General features: G+C 38.4%; 1 protein-coding gene and 1 pseudogene across 1 annotated transcript; one reads left to right on the top strand and one right to left on the bottom strand.

Annotated features, from left to right (window-relative positions):
* Positions 1-4,177: 4,177 nt before the first annotated feature.
* On the bottom strand, positions 4,178-26,091 carry LOC114312651 (elongation factor 1-gamma-like). The gene is given in 7 exon segments (XM_082892992.1): positions 4,178-4,677; positions 4,680-5,007; positions 6,463-6,552; positions 7,519-7,607; positions 15,392-15,636; positions 22,744-22,853; positions 25,953-26,091. Coding segments are annotated over 5 exon segments (834 nt in total). The 5' UTR covers positions 15,423-15,636; positions 22,744-22,853; positions 25,953-26,091; the 3' UTR covers positions 4,178-4,381.
* Positions 18,987-26,737, top strand: LOC114312652 (protein LAZY 1-like; annotated as a pseudogene).
* Positions 26,738-26,822: the final 85 nt, after the last annotated feature.

Genomic DNA, 26,822 nt, shown 5'->3' with positions numbered 1-26,822 from the left:
TCCGTGTGAATCACACGGTCGTTGGGGGCTGTTTTGAATTTTCGCCCACAAAACGTATTTTTTCGACTAAGTTTAGGGCGTATTCGGCTCTAACTCCCAACTTATGGGTCCGAATTATATTTTGTCAGTTCTCCCATGTCCTATTTGTCATGGCGAAGCTATCCGGGCGAGCCACACAGTCATTCAGGGGTTGTTTTGAATTTTTGCCCCCGAAAAGCCTTTTTTCGACTAAGTTTAGGGCGTATTCAGCTCCAACTCCCAACCTACGGGTCCGAATTACGTTCCGTCAGTTCTCACAAGTCCTATTTGTCGTGGCGAAACTATCCATGGGAGCCACACGGTCATTCGAGAGATGTTTTGAATTTTGCCCTCGAAACGCCACTTTTCGACTACGTTTAGGGCGTATTCGGCTCTAACTCCCAACCTACGGGTCCGAATTACGTTCCATCAATCCTCACAAGTCCTATTTGTCATGGCGAAGCTATCCGTGGGAGCCACACGGTCATTTGGAGGCTGTTTTGAATTTTCGCCCCAGAAACACCCTTTTTCGACTAAGTTTAGGGCGTATTCAGCTCTAACTCCTAACCTACAGGTCCGAATTACGTTTCGTCAGTCCTCACAAGTCCTATTTGTCATGGCGAAGCTATCCGTGGAGTGACACGGTCATTCGGGGGCTGTTTTGAATTTTCGCCCCCGAAACGCCTTTTTTCGACGAAGTTTAGGGCGTATTCGGCTCTAACTCCCAACCTACGGGTCCGAATTACGTTCCGTCAGTCGTCACAAGTCCTATTTGTCATGGCGAAGCTATCTGTGGAGCCACACGGTCATTCGAGGGCTGTTTTGAATTTTCGCCTCCAAAACACCATTTTTCGACTAAGTTTAGGGTGTATTCGGCTCTAACTCCCAACCTACGGGTCCAAATTACATTCCGTCAGTCCTCACAAGTCCTATTTGTCATGGCGAAGCTATCCGTGGGAGCCACACGGCCCTTCGGAGGCTGTTTTGAATTTTTGTCCCCGAAACGCCTTTTTTTGACGAAGTTTAGGGCGCATTCGACTCTAACTCCCAACCTACGGGTCCGAATTACGTTCCGTCAGTTTTCACAAGTCCTATTTTTCATGGAGAAACTATCTGTGGGAGCAACACGGTCATTCGGGGGCTGTTTTGAATTTTTGCCCCCGAAACGCCCTTTTTCAACTAAGTTTAGGGCGTATTCGGCTCTAACTCCCAACCTACGAGTCTAAATTACGTTCCGTCAGTTCTCACAAGTCCTATTTGTCATGGCAACGCTATTCGTGTGAACCACACGGTCGTTCGGGGGCTATTTTGAATTTTTGCTCACGAAACATCTTTTTTCGACTAAGTTTAGGGCGTATTTGGCTCTAACTCCCAACCTACGGGTCCAAATTACGTTTCGTCAGTTCTTACAAGTCCTATTTGTCATGGCGAAGCTATCCGTACGAGCCACACGGTTGTTCGGGGGTTGTTTTGAATTTTCGCCCCCAAAACGCCTTTTTTCGATTAAGTTTAGGGCGTATTTGGCTCTAACTCCTAACTTACGGGTCCGAATTACATTTTGACAGTTCTCACAAGTCCTATTTGTCATGGCGAAGCTATCTGTGTGAGCCACACGGTCATTCGGAGGCTGTTTTGAATTTTTGCCCCCGAAAAGCCTTTTTTCGACTAGGTTTAGGACGTATTCAGCTCTAACTCCCAACCTACGGTTCCGAATTACGTTCCGTCAACCCTCACAAGTCCTATTTGTCATGGCAAAGCTATCTGTGGGAACCACACGGTCATTCGAGGGCTGTTTTGAATTTTCGCCCCTGAAACGCCTTTTTTTGAGAAAGTTTAGGGCGTATTCGGCTCTGACTCCCAACCTACGGATCCGAATTACGTTCCGTCAATCCTCACAAGTCCTATTTGTCATGGCGATGCTATCCGTGGGAGCCACACGGTCATTCGAAGGCTGTTTTGAATTTTTGCCCCCGAAACACCTTTTTTCGACTAAGTTTAGGGCGTATTCGGCTCTACCTCCCAACCTACGGGTCCGAATTACGTTCCGTCAGTCCTCACAAGTCCTATTTGTCATGGAGAAGCTATCCGTGGAGCCACACGGTCATTCGAGGCTATTTTGAATTTTCACTCCCAAAACACCCTTTTTCGACTAAGTTTAGGGTGTATTCGGCTCTAACTCCCAACATACGGGTCCGAATTACATTCCGTCAGTCCTCACAAGTCCTATTTGTCATGGTGAAGCTATCCGTGGGAGCCACATGGCCATTCGGGGGCTGTTTTTAATTTTCGCCCCCGAAACGCCCTTTTTTGACTAAGTTTAGGGAGTATTCGGCTCTAACTCCCAACCTATGAGTCTGAATTACATTCCGTCAATCCTCACAAGTCCTATTTGTCATCGTGATGCTATATGTGGGAGCCACACGGCCATTCGGGGATTGTTTTGAATTTTCGCCCCCGAAACGCCCTTTTTCGACGAAGTTTAGGGCGTATTCGGCTCTAACTCCTAGCCTACGGGTCCGAATTACGTTCCGTCAGTTTTCACAAGTCCTATTTTTCATGGCAAAACTATCCGTGGGAGTCACACGGTCGTTCGGAGGCTGTTCTGAATTTTCGCCCCCAAAACGCCCTTTTTCAACTAAGTTTAGGGCGTATTCGGCTCTAACTCCCAACCTACGAGTCTGAATTACGTTCCGTCTGTTCTCACAAGTCGTATTTGTCATGGCGAAGCTATCCGTGTGAACCACATGGTCGTTCAGGAGCTGTTTTGAATTTTTGCCTTCGAAACGCCTTTTTTCGACTAAGTTTAGACCGTATTCGGCTCTAACTCCCAACCTACGAGTCCGAATTACATTTTGTCAGATCTCACAAGTCCTATTTGTCATGGCGAAGCTATCCGTGCGAGTCATACAGTTGTTCAGGGGCTGTTTTGAATTTTTGGCCCCGAAAAGCCCTTTTTTGACCAGGTTTAGTGCGTATTCGGCTCTAACTCCCAACCTACGGGTCCGAATTACGTTCCGTCAGTTCTCACTAGTCCTATTTGTCATGGTAAAGCTATCCGTGGGAGCCACACAGTCATTCGTGGGCTGTTTTGAAGTTTTTCCCCCGAAACACCTTTTTTCGACTAAGTTTAGGGTGTATTCGGCTCTAACTCTCTACCTATAGGTCCGAATTACGTTCCGTCAGTTGTCACAAGTCCTATTTGTCATGGGGAAGTTGTCCATGAGAGTCACATGGTGGTTCGGGGGCTGTTTAGAATTTTTGCTCCCTTAATGTCCCTTTTTCGGTTAAGTTTAAAACGTTTTCGGCTCTAACTCCCAACGTACACGTGCTAATTACATTCCGTCTACTGTCACAGGTCCTATTTGTTATGAGGAAGCTAGTTATGACATCCATACGATGGTTCGGGGGCTGATTACATAGGTTTGTCTCTAAGTATCCAATTCCTTTAATTTAACCTGATATCCAAGTACATTACAAAATATTCTTATTTCTTAAACAGCAATGCTAGGTGTCATGAAAAATCTTTCATGAAAATAATCATGAAAGCTTTGTGACCCTTGGATTACACTTAGAATAAAGCACCACACACTAATCAAGGTAATCCAAGGATTATAACTCTTTCATGATCATTTTCATAAAAAAAAAATTCATTATCCCTAACTTTTCTCTTTCATAAATCTAAACCACAGGTCCTATTTGTCATGAGGAAGTTTAAATCTAAACCACTAATAATTTTGGTTATGTAGAAAATTTAATAAAAGTTTTACGCATAAAATAGAGAATAAAGTGCACATTTAAAATTAATGTGTTTTGGAGCTAATAAATAAATTGTGTCCATATATTTCAATTCTGAATAATATTTCTACACATGTATCAAAAAAATTAACAAACTATAAACCCTAACCCTAATGGGAAAGAAACAACAAATTCAACGACCAGCCAATCTAAGAACCATGACTGAACTCAGGTGAAGCGATTAAGAGCTTTGAATCTCCTTAGCTGCTCATTCTACTCATTCTCACATTGCACTAATAATTCCCTATTTTTTCCAAAACTCAAATATTTTTCATCTCTTTTCACTGCATTACTAATATTCCCAGGATCAGCTCTTCTCTTACAGACTTTGTATTGAACAACTGGAAGGAAAAAAAAAACAAAATCATAGAACTGCAGTCACTCAAACTAAAAACTGGAATCATCATTATGTTTTATCAACTGACCTTGCAGATTTCATTAATGATTCACGAAGCATGAAAAACTGCATCATTTTTTTTTTATTTTTTTGGAGGAAGGGAGTGGAGGCATTTGCACACAAGAAAGTGGAACACACCAAAAACAAATAGAGCGGTCAGCAGAACCAACCTCAAGCTCGTAACATTTCATATGCCAACAAACAAAAGAAGAAGAAGAAAAAAATGCTCAAATGCAGTATAAAGGTACTACTATAGATTCCAACAAGTAACATTAAGCTCATAATTGAATTTATATCTTTGATTGCAACTTCACGGAAGTTGGTCTTGGTATTGGAGTACAGCCTCTTCCACTCATCCAGTATCATCTTACTTGGGGGTAGTAGATCAAGAGGATTTTTTGCTTTAGGCTTTGGTGCCGCCTCCTCTTCCTCAACATCTTCTGCTTTGGGCTTTGCTGGTTCTTTCTTGGCTTCTCCTTGGGCTTTTATTTAGTAGCTTCTTTAGGTTGAGTAGGCTTCTTCGCAAACACAACAATTATGATCTCTGCCTGTTTTACCTCACCTATTACCTTTTTGAAATTTGGTTGGTTAACCATGGTCCAATAGTATCTCTCAACATAAGGGAACTCAGCAGTAAAGCTCTTAGTCATGACATTAGTGAATCCCGGAAACAAGTTACATGTCATGATAATGTCAGCCAGGGTCACAGCATGACCAACCAGGTAAGTATTTGAAGCCAGATGAACGCTCAAAGCACCAAGAGCTCTCTTCAATGCAGCAATAGTAGTTTCCTCAGCCTTCAAACAAAATACATATGGAGTAAAGATAAAATAATTATAAAAAATTAAAATTAACAAAAAGAAAAAGAAAAAAAAGTTACTAGTAAAAATAAAACGTTATTCTTGTCTATACGTGCTAATTGTATTCTGTCTGTTATTACAAGTCCTATTTGTCACAAGGAAGGTGGTCGTGACATCCGTACGGTGGTTCAGGGGCTGAATAACAAAAATTGGGTTTGTTTTGATATGTGGGTGCTGTGTTGTCTTAGACAATTCAAATATCTTAAAAGGCTTATATGCATGCCAGATTTAAAAGTACAGACAACAAAATTAATTAGTTGCCTTAGCCAGACAGTCTGAAAAAAGATTTTAATTAGACATGAATTTTCCAAAAAATCTTATTTTAGTTAAAAATCAATTTGATGCATCTAAAGATGTGGTACACAAAGCATGATGTGCATGGTAAGTAATAAAGGCCAGTGTCATGTCAACCAGCACATACTGAGACATAGGCAAGAATAATACACTGATTGATCAACCAGCACAACAATGTGTATGTACTTTGTGTTTATTATTACTGTTGTTTTCTTTTCTAGGATTTTTATTTTCTATATTTTCTACATGGCACTAGTCCTTGGGGTATGAGGGGTGCCCACATAATGTCTTGCAATGATCTTAGGTCTGACACAATATAAATGTAAGGTTGATCTACACGGCTATTCAAAGTTGTACCCTCTCTAAGGAATATCATGCTTTGGAGTTGTGCCTTCACTAAAAATGTTGTTCATTACATCAAGATTCTCACTGAAGGGCCCCTTTTTCTGACAAAAAAGTGAATTTCAATCAGCAGAGGGGAAGTTTTTCCATGCATATGAAGTAAAGGCAGAGCTGCAGCCATCCACTCAATACTACTCACCCATATGAATAGTCCTTATAATGCAAGTCTAAATTTTGCAACCTTTGTTTTAGTTTTGCCACAAATTATGACAATCATGGACTGCTAATGTGTTGCATTTGCATCTGAGCAAAGGACAAAGCATTCCAATCTAATATAAACCTTCTACAACCAACCAAGAGGTTAAGTGAGATGAGACAATGCCTCTAGTGATGCAACTGACCTAGCTATTCTTAATAACATTGTAAAGCAAAGTAATAATTGTACAACACCAAATGAAGGGTCATCATCCAGAGCTCGAGACACTTTCAAAACCTAGATCACCAGCTTTGTCACTGAAAACAAACCAAAAAAAAAAATGGCACGAATCGAAGTGTTATTAAACTAATAACTTGTTTCTGTCCAAGTCACAAGTGAACACCCCCAAAAACATAGATTTAAAGAAGAGAGACAGACAGAGAGAGGTAAACCACCACTTCTTCCTTGCCCTGTTGGCAACTAAGCAGATTTTTGTTGGGTGGTCGTATATCTCAAAACTAGCATGTTATCAGATGAGGAAGGAAAGATGGATTACCTACCACATACATGCACTCGTTGATAAGAAAATCTTCAAGTTCGCATACGTTTGTCACATCCAACTCCTGCATCAGTATATCATAGGGCAAATCCTGGGAAAGGACCAAAAATTAGAGCCTGAGAATTTCAATTCTATAAATAATGTTGCCAATTTTGTGTTTTTTGTCTAAAAAAAATAAGAAATATGTTTTTTTTTAATACATGTTTTGAAAACATGTGCACCAAACATGGTTTTTGTTTTTTGTTTTTTAGTAAATAAAATAAAATAAAAACAAAAAATTAGAACCTGATAAATTCCAAAAGTAGATATATAGTATAAGAAAAACCTATGGATTGTCTACCACCATATTGGGAAATAGTTTGATAACCATAAAATGAACAACATAAAAAAATAAAAAATAAAAACAAAAAACAAATGCTTTACAAATTATAAAGCAACAGAGTTGTTAGAGAAAATATGACCACACAACAAGAAAATCAAAACAAAATGATCACGTATATTTGTAGTTTGTATCGGTAGGGCAGTATATACTACATTCTAATAATATACATTGTATGGAACTCATCGAAAGCAATCTTGAAATACTAATATTTTACTTTGTATATGCCATATACAAACTTGACCAATAAATTTTATCAATCAGTTAATGAATTTAACATTTCATTCAACTCCAAAGAGGACTAACAATTTAACATCTCTACAAAGTCCAACACAGTGCAGAGTAACAAAAGAATGAGCATCTTTCTCTAACAATGAGATGAGTCACCCTTGTGAAAATGCATGCTACAGATTTTGATTGGCTATGCCAGGCCACAAGCTAATCAAATTAGTTTTGCCAGCAAAGTGATGATTACATTGCAAATAGAAACCCAAGCTCCGAAAAATAAGCACCATGTAGTTCTGAAAACAGCAAATTTTAGTAGTCCTTCCCTTAACTCAAACACTGAAGTTACCAAGATTACTCATCAAACAAGTGAATCAATATATTTCAAACAATTAACCATCAATTTAAGTCAACAAACAAGTTAAAAACATTTGAAAGTTTAAAAACAAATACCTTGTCTGTCTCAGCCAGTGTTAGCACAGTAAGTTGCTTTAGCTTGAGGGTTTGATCAGGAACCAACTGCGGAAGACGACCAGCATTACCTAAAAAATATTCCGTACCAAATTTCAGGCACAGTATTTCAAGTACCCAATCCATGAAACCACTTTTGAGAGAGAAGAATCTATTAATAAATCAAACTGCTTCTGTTTCTGCTTTTAAGTCGATAGTTTTAACTTTCTAAATGCCTATTCATATACATTATAAAAAAGTGACAAAACCTTTCTTTCCATGGACCTCAGGTTGCATGAACAACCCTTTTTTGCTTCAACATTGACCACCTTTGGAAACAATAATGGGACAAAGACACGCTTAAGTAGATGGAGTTAATTTGAAAACTCTTGAAATTGAAATTGAGATTGATTTTCCCATAGGTTTGTTTTATTTATTTATTTTTTTCTTTCTTTCTTCCTTGCATATGCTTGTGTACACTAACAAAAAAAGAAAAAGAAATGTTAGATAGGGTAAACAGGGGTAATGTAGGGCAATAATGCTGATCCTTGATTTTTTCGGCCATATAAGGTGTTTTGTATAATAATAATAACAACAAACCCATTTCAGAAATGAATAGTAAATGCACAAACCCATTTCAGAACTCTGGTTTAGGTCCTAAGTTAATTCCTCTACAATGAAAAAATCACTGCTGAGATTACATTCTTGACTCTGGTTTGGGGGACACTCATCATATGGACAAACCCACTTCAAAAAAGAGCAGTAAATGCACCTGAATCAAGCATATAAACCAAGACAATGATGTATTGAAATGGGTTCGACTGAGAGCGAGATTGAGAGAATAAATCAATTGAATCAAGCATATAAACCAACTAAATCGAGTATAAATTAAGCATACAAAATCCTAAAGCCACAATCAGAAAAGGGGGAAACAGATGGAGACAAACAGAGAGAGAGAGAGAGAAAGAGAGAGAAAAGCAAGAAAGAGAGGGAACAGAGAGAGAGAGAGAGAAAGCAAGAAAGAGAGGGACAGAGAGACTGTGAGCGAGAGAGAGATAACAGACAGACACACCAACAGCGAGAGAGCGAGTGAAGGAGAGAGAGATGGACAGACAAACACACCAATATTGAGAGAGCAAGCGAGGGAGAGAGAGAGAGACAGAGGGAACCTAAGATCTGTGGTTGTGCCGATGGTGCTTTGCGGTGGTGGTGATGGTCGTGGCCGTGGCAATGTTTTCCGTACGGTGGGCTGCGGTGAGGTGTTTGTCTTCGGTTTGGTGTCTGATTCTGAGATTTGAATGTTGTTGTGTGTAACAGAGAAAGGGACAAGCAGCATTAAAAGAGTCCCTGCGCGCGCCCTAAAAATTTTAAAGATTTTGCGACTAAAAGAAAGTTTTGTCAGCAAAAGTGTTATTATGGGCGACTATCCTATTTGGTAGGTCGGAAAAAATTTGTATTTGCCCACTAAATTTTTTAGTCGCTAAAGATTAACCAAAAAAATATACCTATTTTTGGCTACTACCATTTATTTTGGAGGCAAAAATTCATATATAACGACTAAAAAAATATTAGTAGCCTAAAATTGAGACTAACGGCAACTAATAAATTTTTTAGTCACTAAAAAGGTCACTTTTGCCTACAAAAAGGTAGTGTAGTCGCCAATAAATAATATTTCCCTACTAAAAAATTTTAGTAGCTAAAAACTGTACCAACGCCGACTAAGACATATTTTAGTCACCCAAAGTCAACTTTTTGGCGACTAAATTTTGTTTAGTCGCCAAAAGTGGTCGCCAAATGTGCAAATTCTTGTAGTATACTGAGTCCTAATAGGGACCAACTACTAGATTGACTATCAAGCAAGCTATCTTAGATTGTATGATAAGTTCTTAGTGCTTGACAAAACAATGAACTAAAGCTAAAACAGCCTTGTATTTCATATCAATCTAGTGGTCAACCCTTTTTTTTTAATCCAAATTTGATTCAATCAGGCTTGGACAATTTAATACTTAGCTCAAACAAACAAAATTTGAACACATTTTAAAACTTGTTAAATTTTGAAGCCAAAGTTTAAATAATCTATTATTAGGTCAAATTTCTAATCTCCTATATTTTATTATATTTTTATGTTAATTAGCCTATATTAAATAATATTTCAATAATTATTTAATCTATTAAAACCCGACTCAACTCACTATTTGTCCGACAAATTTCCCATAACTTCATTCCGGCTCCCACAACGGAGGAATCCTCGCTCCGCCCGTCTCTGCGCATTATGCAATGTCAGACCAGGCCGTTCAACTAGACCCTCTAATACAACGGGACAGTGATATTTTTCTTATTCCATTCAGTACCATTCACATGGCTGGTTTTGGAATTGTCCGGGCAAACAATCTGGAGGATCCTGGTATAATAACCCTACCAGGCATAGGGTTAGGCCCCTAGATCATGTGAAATTATAACACTCCATAGAAAATAGACAGAGAGAAAGAGCCCAGTAAGGTAAGTTACGTTTTGCACTGACGAAAATTGATCCTGAATACTTTTGGATAATGCACGAACACAAACAGGTTCTAAACCCAAGGGTGTAGTTTAGTTGTTAACATTTGGGGTTGTAACCTCTAGGTCTCTAAACAAAACAAAGGCTCTTGCTTTTTGCTCGGTAATGAGAAGTGGTGCATCCCATTACCCCCAAGTTTGGGTATCTAATCTAACTAGGTGTGGATCCCATAGGTGTCTAATCTATAACTTGTAAGGGGCTGTCTTGAGTTTTAAAATAAATAAAAAAAAACAATTCTATTTCTGCAAAAATAGAATTGTGAAAAGGAAGAAGAAGAATAGAAAACTTGTCCGACATTGGTCATGGTTCATTTTGTTCATTTCTCTTCTGAAACAATCTGAAGTATGTAAGTTCTTTTTTCCCCCAAGGAAGAATCAACTGTTCAGATCATCAAAGCCTCGGGTCTGGAAATACAAATCCGAAGTTACTGTCATTGCCTAATTTGACATGGATCATCTAATGAGCAAGTTTGCCTACAAGCAGAGACGGCACCAAAATTTTATTACTGGAGGGACCAAAAGAGAAATAATTTTTTTCACCATATATACAGAGCACACATGTATGTATATATGATAGATAAATTATATATATATAATTAAATACCATAGAAGTAATTTCTATTAAGATGAATAAGTTTTTTTTTTATGTAAAACAAAAAGAGGATTCAAAATGGAAGAAAAATGACATTTTTTTTTATACTTGGAGCATTTTATATATAAAATGATATATATATAGATATATTTAAAGTTTTATAACAAACAATAATGTTCATAGAAATAAGGGGGTCATGGCCCCATAATCTTCTCCTAGTTCTGTCCTATCTACAGGAGCAGGTGGATAGACCATGGCCATTGTCTAATTTGGTAGATTGTCTAAACCATATGTCAACACCATCTTTACACACCATACAATCTTGAGGTGTCAAGCCATCACTAACTGGCATCCACTAGAGAAGCAGGTAAGTCAAGGTTGACCTTATATAGAATGGTCGAGAATCAATCAACACCATCGCCAAAAATCCAACCAAGTGATTCTAAATTGATAAATGAAGAGTGTGTTTGACACCATCTATATGCCTCCTTTTGATGACACCTGATATGCCTGCTAAGAGATCATTTTATTGTGATACTTAAAGAGAAGCATGTAGGCCAACCTCAAACCACTGCACTTTTAAGCTAAGATGGCATTTGAGTCAATCACTTACTGACAAATGACCCATAATGGCCACTCCATGTGTCAAATAATCGTTGTTGACCCATCCACCAATTGCAAGACCCCTTTGCCGTATCTATATATATGTTATACAAAAATGACATTTTAACAAAGGTCTTTATTTATAAGAACTGGATATCATCTTAGTTCAACAAAATTCTATGTCCAAACCACAGTTGTCAAATCTAAATTCATATAGTGAATTGAAATGGCCTCATACCGAATCAAATCGAATTGTGAATTGTAAAGATTCGATCACTTTTTTTAAATTACTTAAAAATATATATCTACACATTTAGATGTTAAATATATCTTATGAATATAAAATATTTAGACTTAAATCTCTAAAAACGTTATTTTAAATGATAATCACGTAGTTTAATAGGTAAGAAGTTAACAAAGATTCTTATGTAAAATCACCATCTTACCTTTTTCTTTTTTAGAAATTTCTTATCAATCATTCTTAATAAAGATTATTGAAAATTGAGTCAGATTTGACCCGACCCATAACCTATGGAGCGTCCACATGAGTTGTAGATAATTCACACTATTTAATAAATAAGATAATTAAGGAATTATCTAATGAAGTATTTGAGTTGTTGTGGGAGCCTACAACTCCACTTCTATCTGCAGAGATATATATCATATATCTCATATAGAGAAGATATACGTATTATTGTTGTGAGATTTTACCCGAAAAATCTCTGCAGAATTTTTCTCTATGTTCTTCCCTCTTAGGTCACCTGTAGCGCCCTCAAAATAACAACATTAAACCCATCAATAAAGATATGCATTGATATGTAAAAGTTCCACATTCTTCCATTTATCAGAATTCCATTACAAAAGTATTACATGTTAACAACAAAAGCAAATGCCCTATGGGCTTACAGCTTTCCAAGTTAACACTTGGTTACAACAAAAGAGTACTAACTCATTTACACATTAAGCCCTTGGCTTGAATTTACATGTAATACATCAAAAAGTAAAACGATAAAAGTATGTCCGCCTCTAGCCTCCCAAGCTATGTCCTTGGAGGTGGCATGCTACCTGTACCTGAAAATGATATTCCCATATAGGGTGAGCCACAGCCCAGTAGAAATACACTAAACCAACCATGAACAATGACTAAAAGATTAGCAATTGATAGATGGTCGACACTGATACATTCACATAAATCACGTATTTATGTCATACGACTTATGAGTCCAAGCTTTATTTTCATTTTCCCTTTTTCAACAGATAAGCATATAAGCTCTATCATCATCTCAACAGATATGTATAACAACAATATCCACATTCACAGATAAGCATATAAGCTATATCCACATTCTACAACAGATATGTATAACAACAATATCCACATTCACAGATAAGCATATAAGCTATATCCACATTCTACAACAGATATGTATAACAACAATATCCACATTCACAGATAAGCATATAAGCTATATCCACACTTCACAAAGATAAGCATATGAGCTCTATCTTCCCTTCTCTAGACAAGCATATGAGCTATATCTACGGAGTTCATCCCCTATCTTCTCCCAACACTATCCGGTTTAGAGGTACATCCCCCATCTTCCCCTAAACCGCGGAGTACATCCCCCATCTCCTCCTCTACACATAACGTATACAAACACATTGGTTCTATATACAATCACTCAATACATATAGTTAATGTATTCTATCAACCGACACATTCCATGACACATTCTATTGACTAGTTTTCGTTTGCCTAATCATCATGCATTGTCTACAACAATCACGACTATCCTCCACCGATAGCCCAACGCAGTTATTTCTAAACAGAAAATAAATGCACAATGGATATTCAATCAACATTTCATTTCCTCATTTCTCACAATTAATTAACCCAATTAATCAAACAATGTAATTAGGTCCTTATCCATAATTAACATTACAACCCTTAGGTCCCTTTTTCATCAATGACTCAACATTTATTCCATTTCTCTATATCAAACATGCATCTAGGTTTATTATGAATAAAACCCCAACCTTTGTAAAATAACAAAAAAGCCCCAAACTTTCACCAAATTACCAAACCAACCCCAACATCTCAAAATACTAATATTTAAAGACAAAACCCATAGAGAGGAGTAGGATAGCCCTACCTCAAATTCGGAGCTCCAAAGGAGAAGAAGACAAAACCCAACGTGCTCCAAATCTCGAAATTTTCAGATTAAAATGTAGCCCTCGACGATCAACAACTTTTTTGTAAAGGCCAAAGATGAGCAAATCACTCCAACTAGATCAAAACCTAGAGAGAAGGTTGAGTTCTAGAGTGAGAGGCTCAACAATGGTGTTTTTGGAAAAGTAAGAGAGAGAAGAGAAAGTGAAAAAAGTGATTTGAAAGGTCAAAACACGGAACTTAAACCCAGTCGCCCCGCTCGAGCGTCAAACACCCCGCTCGAGCGTCACTCACAAACTCCCGCTCGAGCGTCAACAATCCCGCTCGAGCGGCGGATACACACTCCCAGAACTTTTACAGAACCAGGTCTCCGCTCGAGCTTCCAACTCCCCGCTCGAGCGGCACTCACACAACCCCGCTCGAGCGGCCAACCCCACGCTCGAGCGTCCAACACTGCACAGGAAATACTGGATGGGTGCAATTCCCGCTCGAGCGCCAAAACCCCCGCTCGAGCGGACAGGTCAAAATCTGGGCGACTAGTTTTGGTTTCTAAACTCAACCAACCTGTAACAAACCTGCCCAACACATCCTATAACTCATATACCAAGTAAGAAAGGATGTAAACAAGATAATAATCAACTACTAGCATCCACGGACACATGTCCGGATCACTGTACAACAAGGGTAAACCCGGGATCGCTATATCACCATTGTAAAATCTAGGGATTCTTAGGTCATCATTGTAAAACCTAGGGATTTGGAGTGTGGATACAACATTGAGAAACTCTGGTAGCTTCTCAATTGACGGAAGGTTTTTCAGACGAGACTCGTAATTCAAGCATCCGATCCAAACCGTTTCCGCTTCAAGTAATATAATTACCCACATATTTTCTTTCAAAGATAATAACCAAATAGACAAACTATCAATTTCTAAAGTAACAATAATTAACAATGATATTGATATTTGGACAATAAGCATACATACTTTTCTAAGTAACAGTGAGCAAATAATAAGAAAGAATTATTTATAATCTTTTATTTTAAAGCCTAAAACATTTTAAAAGTTATAACTGATCTCACACATATAATATTCAATTATATTCAATTTAATAAAATAGCAATAGATAATTCGTAGTGTAACTTTAATCTTAAACATCTTTAGAAGATATTGATTTTTTAAAGGAAAAAAAAAATGAGAAGAAAGGTTAAAAATATGTTGGGTTTGACTGAGGTCTTGTTTGTCATAACCTAAAAAGCTAAAAAATCAAAAAGTTACTATCCTATTTAAGTCACATCATCTTATTTAAGTCACATCACCTCTCCATCACATCATTTCAAACCCATAAAAAGTCAAAAAGTACACTTATTTAGATCATCCCAAACAACCCTTGAATCTGATTGGATTCTATTAAAAACTCCATGATCATCAAAATAACAACAAATCATCTATATATGTTGATTATTTTGGTATTAAATGCTATTAAAAGTTGTGTTATGCCATTTTCACTAAAACGATGAAGAAAAAAGAGTCAAAAATATATCGGACACAATAATTTCAAAAATTGCATGAATTGTAAAAAGTGAATCGAATCGTGAATCGATTGTGAATCGTGCGATTCACTAGAGATTCACTTCCAAAATAGATTCGTATTGATTTTGCAAAAATTACGAATCATAAGATTCTGATAACAGAGATCCAAACTCCAAAGCATGATTTTATACCACCAAACAAGCATTAAATATGTTGGAACATTTAAAGAAAAAATATAGATCTTAGGATTACTCTAAAGCTAATTTTTTAGTACATAACTTTTAGATAATTCTCACTTTATGGTGTGGTGTGAACCCTTTTGTCAAATTACCCTTTTAAATTCATTTCTAGTGCCCTGAGAGATGCCCTTTTGGACTTCAAAGAGAATAAAGGGAGCATAGCATATAGATGAAGTTATAAATACCTTCAGATGTCTCGTGGAATGGCCCACTCATGTTATTAGTACGATGTTGTCCTCAATTTGAACTTTAGTTCATTGTTGCCTTCTGAAAAACAAGTTGGCATACGCATCCAGGGGCCTCTACAGTTTTCAACTGCCCATGTCTGTCATTAATCATTTCCATCCAATTCGTAAGTTGGCAACTTGGCAAACGAATTCTCATAGTTTCCATAATGTAGTTGATGTTCCAAAGCTCGTTTGTATTAGACCTGCAATGACATTGTGGCATATGGCCATGAAAAAAAATACAAACAAAAAAGAAAGAGAGGCCAAAATAAGATAGGAATACAGGTGCAACCATACAAAAGGCTAGATTAACATGGGGTGTTGCATAGCACAGCAATAAAAATGAGCAAAAAAATTGACAGGGTTCTAATTTCACTAAAAGATAAAGCACATGCACAACACAACAAAATCAAAAGGAAAAACTGTAGTCACCTGCAAACATCATGGCATTTTATCAGTAATCTATAGCAATGGTGCCAAATCCCAGGTTTTAGGATCTAATATCAAATACCTTCACCGTATTCCTACAATGAATCACCTAGAGTTGTAAAATGGGATACAAATTTTCTTACAGGTAGCAATGCAGATGCGCATCAAGGAGTTACAATGCCTATTTAAATCAGTTCAAATTCTGAAACAACATTTCTATATCATTGAAATAAAATGCATGTCGCTCTATTAATAGTGAGCTGAGTCTACTATAAACTAGCCAATGCTTCCGCATCAGACGACCATTTGTTTGCTTGAAATATGATTAATTAAATATATAGCTTATTTATTTTTATTAGGGTAACCTCCTGATTAGTTTAACTATAATGCATTGCCTTTGCCGATATATGAAAAGAAATTAACTGGTAGGATCACCATCAAGGCTTTTTGGTATGAAGCAAAGTCCCACATCACCCGAGTACTAAAATAATGTTAAGCATATAAGCGTGAGGGAACAGGTGGAGTAGGATTGATAGATTTTTGTTAGATGTGAAGTGGATGGAAAAGTTTTCCTTTAAGCAATGGGGTCTCCTAAGGTCAATCTCAAATCATTGCCCCATTCTAATAAAGGAAGATGACAGGGATTGGAGACCAAAGCCTTTTAAATTTATCAATGCCTGGTTATCCCATCCATCCTTCATGTCAAAAGTGAAGAAGAGGTGGGACGAAGCTCAAGTTCAAGGATGGGCAGGGTTTAGAGTCATGAGAAAACTGAACTTGCTTAGGAGCCACTTAAGGGTGTGGAACAAGGTTGTGTTTGGAAATATTGATACTCAGTTAAAGAAGGCCGAGGAGGAGCTTCATGAATGGGATTTGAAGGCAGAGTCTAGATCCCTACAGGAATTGGAACTGAAGAGAAGAAGAGAAGTTAGGAGCCAGGTGTGGCAGCTTAGTAGAAGCAAGGAAAGGCTATGGCATCAAAAATCTAGGCAGATGTGGGCTCATTCCGGTGACAAAAATACTAGGTACTTTCACATTATGGCTAGTAGAAGGCAGAGAAAGAATCTGCTTGACTCTGTTGTAGTGGAGGGTAGGCGTGTGGAGGATCCAGATCAGGTGAAGCAAGAAGTGGTTAGTCATTTCAGTTAGCTGTTCTCAGAGAATTGGAAAATTAGGCCAAAAATTCTGGGCCCTTTTGCTGTTATTAACTCTGTGGATGCTGTTACTCTGGAAGCTGTTTTCTCTGAAGAGGAGGTATAGGAAGCAGTGCAAGACTGTGATGGGAACAAAGCCCCGGGCCTAGATGGTTTTAACCTTAATTGTATTCGGAGGTGTTGGCCTATATTGAAAGGGGAGATCTTAAGTATGGTGAATGAATTTCACCAAAATGGCAAGCTATCTAGAGGGGTTAACAGCTCTTTCATAGTTCTTATTCCTAAGAAGGAAAATCCCATAGGCTTGGGGGATTATAGACCTATCAGCTTGGTGAACTCTGTCTATAAAATTTTAGCAAAAGTGCTTTCAAGGAGGCTTAGGAGAGTGTTACCATCTATGATTAATGAGGTTCAGTCTACTTTTGTGAGTGGTAGGCAAATTTTAGATGGTGTGCTAATAGCAAATGAAGTTGTAGATGCATGGAAAAGATCAAAAAAGAGAGGCATAATTCTAAAATTGGATTTTGAAAAAGCTTATGACTCACTCAATTGGGAATTTCTGTGGTCGATGATGAATAATTTGGGTTTTGGTAAGAAATGGTTAGTTTGGATGAGGAATTGCATTTCTACAGCCAGGGTTTCTGTGTTGGTTAATGGCTTACCTACAGAGGAATTCCAGCCACAGAAGGGGCTAAGGCAGGGTGACCCCTTTTCACCTCTTTTGTTCATAATTGCAGCGGAAGCTCTCAACCTTTTATTAGCAAGGGCAGTAGAGAAGGGCTTGTTCAGAGGAGCCTTAGTTGGTGGTAATGGTTTGCGCATCTCTCATCTCCAGTTTGCAGATGACACTATAGTGTTTTGTGAAGGAGATCAGGAGGAGGTGCTCAACATTAAAAGGGTGTTGAGGTGCTTTGAAGTGATGTCTGGATTAAAAATAAATTACCATAAGAGTGCTGTATGCGGAGTAAGTTTCCAAGAAGATGAAATTGTGGGTTTAGCCCAAAGATTGAATTGTCTATCGAAGAAATTACCTTTTAACTTTTTAGGACTGCCTCTATCCTAAGAGGAAGAGCACTTGGAACCCCATACTAGATAAGGTGAGTAAGAGGTTGTCTTCTTGGAAGAGAAAGCTTCTGTCTTTTACTGGGCGTTTGACATTAATAAAATCAGTCCTATCTAATTTGCCTATTTACTTTCTATCTATTTTCAAGATGCCTAAAGGGGTTGTTAAGGCTCTAGTTAAAATCCAATCCAATTTCTTGTGGGGTGGATCTAAGGCTGGGAGGAGTGTTCACTTGGTTAATTGGGGTGAGGTTACTAAGAATAAAAATCAAGGGGGTTTGGGTGTGAGAGATTTGGGTGAGGTGAATGATTGTATGTTGTTAAAATGGTGGTGGAGATGTGGTGTAGAGGATAAAGCTTTGTGGAAATCAGTAGTATGCTCTAGGTATGGTCGTTTCGGAGGGGGTTGGGTACCAACTTTGCACAACACTGATGGGGCGTCTACGGTGTGGAAGGATATAGTGCAGCTCAATTCACTTAACCAGTCTTTGGGTGAGTTTTATAACCAGAATTTAAGGCAATCAGTGGGAAATAGAAGGAGGATTCAGTTTTGGACAGATGCTTGGCTTAATGGTAGAGGTCTGAATGAGGAGTTTCCCGGATTATTCAGTCTATCCACTGAGAAGGAAGAATCCTTACAGCAAATTAGTGCCAAGAAGAGCCTTGGGGTGTGGCAGCTCCAATTCAGAAGAAGGTTGCTAGCATGGGAGGAAAAAGAGCTGCAGAGGTTGTATGTCGTTTTGGAATCAGCCCCTGAGCTTAGAGTGGAAGCTGAAGACTCTTGTTCTTGGCTTACATCAAAGTCTGGTAAGTTCTCTGTATCATCAGTGTGGAGTTGGTGGGTTGTAAATAAAGGTCCTGGATTGAGGGTGCCAGCTGGGGTCTAGGCAAGTCTGGCTCCTCCAAAGATGCAGTTTCTCTGCTGGCTTGCTTGGAGAGGACAAGTTAAGACATCTTCCTTCCTCCAACGGATTGGGATTCTACGTCCCAATGCACAGATCCAGTGTGTGTTTGGTCAATCTGCGGAGGAGTCTTTGGAGCATATGTTGCTGTTTTGCCCTCTGGTTTGGAGGTGCTGGGCAGCCATGGCTAGCTGGTGGGATCAGAATTTGGTCATCCCTGGTTCTGTTGAAGGTCTGCTCCAATGGTGGTCTGTGGGTAATGCGAAGTCTTGGGTAGATGGAGCTTGGCAGGCAGTTCCAGCACTAGTGCTGTGGTCAATTTGGAAGTTAAGAAACGAATGTCTATTTAAGGGGGTCGCTCCAGATTTTGCAGGATTATGTGAGAGGATGAAACTGCAGATTGCTCGGTGGGTAAAGTGGTCCTTCAAGGTTGATTATTCAGTCCATGATCTTGTCTCAAACCTATGCCAGATTAGGCTGCTCGCTTGAAGTCTCCTCAGCAATCGGCTCAGGCAGTAGAGAGGTATGGAAGTGCTGGGCAATCATGGTCAGCTGGTGGGACCACTCATGGGTCATCCCTAGCTCAATTGAGGGCCTGTTACATTGGTGGTCAGGAGGTCTGTGTGAAAGGATGAAATTGCAAGTGGCAATGTGGGTCAAATGGTCCCTTCAGGTTGATTTTTCTGTCCATGATATTATGTTCAACCTTCACCAGATTAGGAAACAGGTTTGAAGTTTATCAGCTTGGGTTCTGGCGGCAGAGAACTAAGCCTTTGTGTATCTTCGTGGTCTGCTCTGTGGGTTCTGAGTGATGCTAGATCAGTGATGGTTTTGCTGTTAAACTTGCATGTTGTTTGATCTTTCAGCTGTTAGTGCAGCTCTTCGATTTGGAGCTGGAGGAGCCTCCTTTTGTTCTTTGTGTGCCTTTTCTTTGGTGCTCTGGCTGTTTTGTTCCTTTGTTCTGATATGTGTGTTAGTTTCTCACCAACAAGGAGGTTGGAGCTTCTTTTAGCTCCAAGCTCCTCTTTATTGATGTAATACTTTGGTTTTCATCAATAAAGCTTTTTATTTGCCGATCAAAAAAAATATAAGCGTGAGGGCACCCTCACCTCTAAAGCTAGCTTTGAAGGTTGAGTTCTATTCAAGACCGTGTAACATTTGGAACTACATACAAATTGCCTAGTAGGATAACTATCAAGATTTTTTCCAGCTCAGTTAACAGTAACTTGGTCCATTAGCTTTGGAAAATCTTAATCAACACCCATTCCAATCTAACCCATTTATGTGAACCTTTTGATTCATAAATTAATATGCTATGCTTCCTCAAAGACACCTATGTATGCTTTCCTCAAATCTTCTTTTAACTATTTTCTTCTGTCTTCTCTCCTAAGTCCACCAACCACTAGTTCGCCTTCAATCCTACTAGATAAATATTCATAATGACATAAGTACTACGAATACTTAATCTAGGCTTTTTCTAAAGCCTGATTTAATATGTTCTCCTAAGAGAAAAAATACCTGTTATTATCGTTAGTATGTATGGAGTATCAAAGGATGTGTCAACTTGTTTAGATCTACCTATTGTTATTATGGGATTATTTTTAATGAACAAGGAACATGAGATTTCCTAGTGGTGTGGAGATAGTGAACATGATACCAATTATAGCATCAATAAAAGAAATTCGTGTCTTTATTCCATAAAATAGATTGTTAAAGGGACATTAATCAATAGAAACAATTTTAAAAAAGATGATGTTTACGGTTACCTAATCAACCAGAAAAATAAAATTTCCTACTGGTGGAGATAAAATTAACCATATCCAATGACCAATCAATTATTTGGCACTAATTATTGTCCTTGTCATGGCATCATCAATTATGTTTGTTAATTTTAGGCCACATTTGTTTCATGGCATGGGATTAGAGGGGATGATGGCAAATGAATACACCATGGGATTAATATATATCATGGGATTACTGTACTATACTGATTAGGGTAGGATAAAGGAGGAAGTAAGGTTTGAAATTTTTTTTTTGGCTTTTTTTTTTTTTTTTGGGCAAGTATATTTTTTTGGCTATTAGATGGAGGTTGGCAGATATTCCATAGGTAGTAGGGATCATTTATCCCAAGCTGAAGTGGGATTAGTTATCCCTCATTTTGGAGGAAAATTAATCAAGTATGACTACTGATTCACCCTACTTTGGCCAAGCCAACCAAACTAGGGATTGGAAGGGATTGGAAGGGATTGGGGAACAAGAGGAGAAGACGAGGGAGCAGCTGAGCCCCACATCGTAATCCACCTCCTTATCCCAGCAAACAAACGTGGCCCTACTTGCAATAAGACAGTCGAGATTGTAAACGGACATTATTTAGTGGAACCAAAGGTTGTGAGTCCGAACCTAAGAACAACCACTTTATGCAAATAATACCACAAGGTTAGGTCTGTACCCAATCTTTCTCTCCAAGACCTTCATCTAATGGAGGCTATACTGGTGTAACTTTTAAAAGGCAGCTTGGTACAATGGCATGGCTTGCTGTTAGGTAGTGCAGGTTCAAATCATGGAAACAACCTCTCTAGAAATAGGAGTTAAGTAGTGTATATTTTGCCCTTCCCAGACCCCGCTTTAGCAGAAGCCTCGTGCACTAGGTCTCGCTTTTTTTACAATGTCAAAGCATGAAAGAGTTGTCTTTATAGTTCAAGAGGCAAGTAACAGTTCATTCACATCCATAGGTCAAATTTTGGATTTGGGAGCTATTCAGGCCCCGTTTGGGAATTTGCTATTTTAGTTGAATTTTTGGCTTTTACGAAAATATGTACAAAAAAATAAAGAGAGTGATATAACAACTTGTAGTAGTTTTTTGGCTAAAAACCATGGTCCCCAAATGGGGCCTCAATATCAAAAAATTCAGAACACTGAAAAGTACTGGGTTTGGATTTTAGAGAGCTTACAAAATAGATTTAAGTAAAAAAATGTGAATGCATATTTCTTCAGCTACTCTTATATGTAGATGTTATGGCAAAGGCGAAGATGAGAAAAACTAAAGCAAACCAAATACACAAGCACATGAGGATTTACAAGGTTCAGGATTAAGCCTACGTCCAAGGGCATAGAATGATGGCAGAGTTTAACTATGACCGTGGAGATTACAATGAGCCAGCTCTCTCTCTCTCTCTCTCTCTCTCTCTCTCTCTCACAGCCCTCTATTGAAAACTCACAAGATCATCACAAATCCTAGAACCCTGAAATAACCTAATATATACAAGGATTTGAAAATAGCAAACCAAGTCAAAACAGATCCAAATACAAATATTGGGTCGGGCCTATCATTAATAATCCATGCAAGTCATCAACTCGTTATAAGCATCATCCGGGTCGAATTCGAAACACACCCACAACAATAAAGTTGTTTGTGGGGTGCACCCAATTCCTTAAAATGCAATAAACCTGTACCTGAAGGGTCCTCTTTTATGAAAAAGCTTACATTCATGACAATATGACTGACAGGCAATGAAAGAAGATGACCTGATCACATGTGGCAAGGTTATCGATCCAAGCCAAAAGAAAACATATGGTAGTTAAGTGGCAATACTAAACATTGATGGTAATGCCTAATAACATATTTTCACCAATCATGAGCAGAAAACGAGGTTATTGCTTATTGGAGTTGGGTTGCTACATTCAGCTAATATATTGTAATGAAAGCACCACAGAATGCAACATAGCTTAAAGTGTTCAGTTAAGATGTCAGAGTTGGTCAAACCTGAAATATCACCAAATCCAATGAGAGCATGGTCTGTGAAAAACCCAATAATACATAAGTTGGCTGCAAATAGAAACACGTGCAAAAGTATTGTTGCTGTCATAGTTTAGCTGCAAAGATAAAGAAATCTGTGTGAAGAACTAAAGACTAACACAAATGCAACACTGTGTTTTTAACACTAAAAATTAAAGGGAAAAAAATAAAAGAAAAAAGAAAAAGAGATGAGGTTCCTTTTAGTTAGAACTTTCCTCTGAAAGGTGGACCTACCATAAAGCACTAGGATTGAACTTTTTGGGTCCCTAATGGAAAAAAGATCTTCCTCTTTGTCATATTATCTTTGAATTGATTAGGGTCCAACAAAATATTCTCTAGACTCCATCTGCTCATGTGGGTAGTTCTGATTAGAATACTGAGAATGGAAATTCCATTGTAATGCCATGCAGAAATGCATGTGCATAAACATGTCACATTGGGAAGGCCAATGGCATAACTATAAGAATTAATGCAAGTGCACTGGCAGAAAAAATCTTCAGCTTGTGGGGTCTTGAACCCACTCCCCATTGGCCACATGATTTGGTCTACACAAAATAGCCAACCTAAATCTTGTAACTTTCTCTATGTTTCTCTCTACCTGCCTCAATCTCAGGCACTTTTAGAGGCTTCCTCTCTCACTTCCTCCTCACTGCCAGAGTAATCTAAATCAAGTTCTTTGAAGAAAGATCACAAAAATGAAGGTAACCCCAATTTCTGTTGAACTTTGGAAGACAAAAACTGTTTCCAGTATTTTATGACTTCATATTTGCATCTCTTGATTGCAGTTACTTGGTTGGATGCATCGCAAGTTAAGGCCTAGTGAAGCACTCAAGGATTTTGCCATTGGGGTAAGTCATGTTTCTAATCCTACCTCTATGAGTTGAGTTGGTTCGGCTTTTTCAATATATTGGTTCGGCTCTAGGTCTTAAAATCATCAACCCGACATGAATGGGTTGGGGTGCTGTTTAAGCCACGCTGAAACTGAAGCAATCCAAGATCCGAATCTATATATATTGCATAAAATTCTAATGTTGTTGACATGTCTTTATGTAATTGGTCTATTGCAATTACTAAGGTGGACTTGATTGCACCTGATCATTTCATAAATAAGAGAAAAGTAGTGTCTAATCTAATCTTTCATTTCCTACCTTCATCCACTACACCACTACAAGATGAGCCGCCGCGGGTGATTTCTCTATTCTTGGCAATCGTCTCCGAACAATATTTTGTGAACAATATTAAATTTTAAAACAGTACTTTGTTGCTTTATGTCTGTGTTACGTTAAAATGTTTAAGATTTGTTTATTCTAATCATTTATTGCTGATTGATTCACTTATTTTAGTATAGTGGAACTACGGTTCCAACCCAAACAAACCCGATGCTAAATCGGGTTGGCTTGGTTTGGTTTTGGTTCCAGTGCATGATTGGTTCTGTCCTGCACCCAAAAACCTGGGACTGATCATGATTGGTTTGGTTCTGAGTTCAAGGCTAACTAGAACCAAAGCAACCCATGTGCACGCCTAATCATATTTATGCCAATGGTAGTCATCTTCACCTTTATCCCAATTATTTAACATTTCTTCAGTCATGGAATTCTTCTAATTGTCTTTCAGAGAAGCCATCACTGGATGAGCAGCAGTACAACATGAAGGCAAACTATGGTACTAAGACCTTAGGCAAATCACAGAGATACAACCATCTTCGAAAATCATTTGCCATAGAAGAAGATGACTTTGAAGAAGAGTCATCGACTGCGATTTCTCAGCTCTTCCATGGTTTCCTTACCATTGGTACTCTTGGTTCAGACACAGTCATCGCTGACCCATCATCAACACCAACATTCGCCATCATCAACCCGCAAGGGTGGCCTAGTGGGTGAGGGAAGAAAACCTGGGGTTTGGGAGTTTGCTCCTCCTGGAGGTCCCAAGTTCGAATCCCACTCCCTACGGGCTACTGTGCGAGCCACTGGAGGTTTGCCCGGTCGTTAACTTCAGGGCCCTCAGGATTAGTCCCATGCTTCGGCTGTGGGGATACCTGAGTTATCAAAAAAAAAACACCAACATTCGCCATCTCTGTTGAGAACATAACTGAAAAAGAAACAGAAGTAACAGAGCATGATTTGAAGCTGATTAATGATGAGTTGGAGAAGGTGCTAGGAGTTGAAGGTAAAGAAGATGGTTGCAATGACTCATCTGGGAGAAACAGTCATGTTAGCACCATTACACTAAGTGGCAAGACATTGGAAGGCACAGAGACCAGTGGGAACAGAACAACAATGTGTCCACTCCAGGGCTATCTGCTTGGGTCAGCAATTGAGTTGCCAGAAACAAAGAAGGAACATAGAACATCACTTGGGGAGCTGTTTCAGAGGACAAAAATGACAGAGGAAAATTCTGTCGCTAAATGCGAGAGCGGAGAAAAGAAGGCAGACAAGGAAACAAATAAATCTGCTATACGTCTCATGAAAAAGATACTGAAGAAAAATGGTCCATGATTCCTCTCGGACCTCCACCACAGTGACTGGGGGAAATGTTATCTCTGCTTCAATGGAGACGAAACTGCATAAGGTATGTCTACTTCTAGTACTGAATGATAGATCTTCTAGATGGGATATATGGCGCACTGCAACTCCTGACATAGTTTTGTTGGGATCATTGCAACATCATCTGTGATTTGCTTACAAAGAACATACTGTGTAGTGTGATCAAACCAATCAGATGATTTGCACCATCCAATCATTAACGTTGCAAGATGGTTCCTCCATTTCTCTAGATACACTTCAAGTCTTAATATGTGCTTATAACTTAATATCTTTAATGCTACGGTACTAGGAACACGAATTGTTCTGATACGAGAAATAGAAATGCAGTATCTAACATGCTCAGTACGATACTGGTTGACTTGTTTTGATCACACTATTAGTATTAAAGGTACTCAAAATGCTATATTACAAGAACTCAGGTACAGTTGTTGGCTTTTGAGCATGTGCTTAAGCTTCATATTTGTCTAATTCCCATGTCCAAGGACATGAGAGCATGGCAAAGTATTGCTAATTTTTAATATCCTCCTTTTATTTTCAGGGTAAAATAGTACTTACAATGTGACATATAGAATTTCATACATAACATAAGAGTTTTATGCATAATTATATGTAAACTCAAATTCCTAAACATACTTTGAATTCTGCATTCAGTTTTTTAATTTTACAATTTGCTGCATGCAGATCCTCCACATGTTCCACAAGAAAGTCTATCCTGAAAACTCAACTTCTGCATGGAAATCAGATAAGCCCCATAAGAATGAACCAAAGAACAACATCACCTGTGAGGAGGGGTACTATGACGGAGATTATATGCACCCAGGTGAAGATATCATAATATTTCCCCATACAGCCCTTTCAAAAGAGAGCATACGATGCTTCAAGAGACACTCAAACCCATCACAACTCACAATCAGTGGAAGCAATTCAAATGGGAACAGCGAAAACTGGATCAATACAGATGCAGACTGTAAGTACACATATAGCTACCTTTCCCAAAATCTATTGTATGCTCCAGACTTCATGGTGATTATAATTTGATTATAGAAACTAAATTCTGAGCCCACAGAAGTTGGCATTTACACTATCACTTTTGGACTGATGAAGCTGTACATCCTTCAACTTATATTCTTGATAAGGACAAAGGAAAGACCTAGTTTATGGGTTCTGTCAGATATAATGATCTCCTTCTAACTGGCCTCATGTATTATGGATTTCATTATTCGAGTTGTGCAACTATTTTGGTTATTAGTCTGATTCAATTCTATTATTTGCACTGCAGACTTCGTGCTGGAGCTATAGAAGGAAGAAGCGCTCTTAAAGTGCGGTTATGATATATTGGCATTAAATAGTAATCATTTGGCATTATGTTATAATTTTTAACATAATGCAGTCAGACAATGTCCACTAGGATTGTGCCCTTCAACACCCACAACCTGCAAAAATGCAATCATTTGGCATTATGTTATAATTTTTAAAAGGAATTTTGAAATGGCAGTCGAGTTC

This window comes from Camellia sinensis, chromosome 10 (genome assembly GCF_055761805.1).
Source record: "Camellia sinensis isolate YWXY chromosome 10, ASM5576180v1, whole genome shotgun sequence".
In the NCBI taxonomy this organism is placed as follows: Eukaryota; Viridiplantae; Streptophyta; class Magnoliopsida; order Ericales; family Theaceae; genus Camellia; species Camellia sinensis.
The sequence above is the reverse complement of the archived record's forward strand: the minus strand, read 5'-3'. Positions and strand labels throughout refer to the sequence as shown.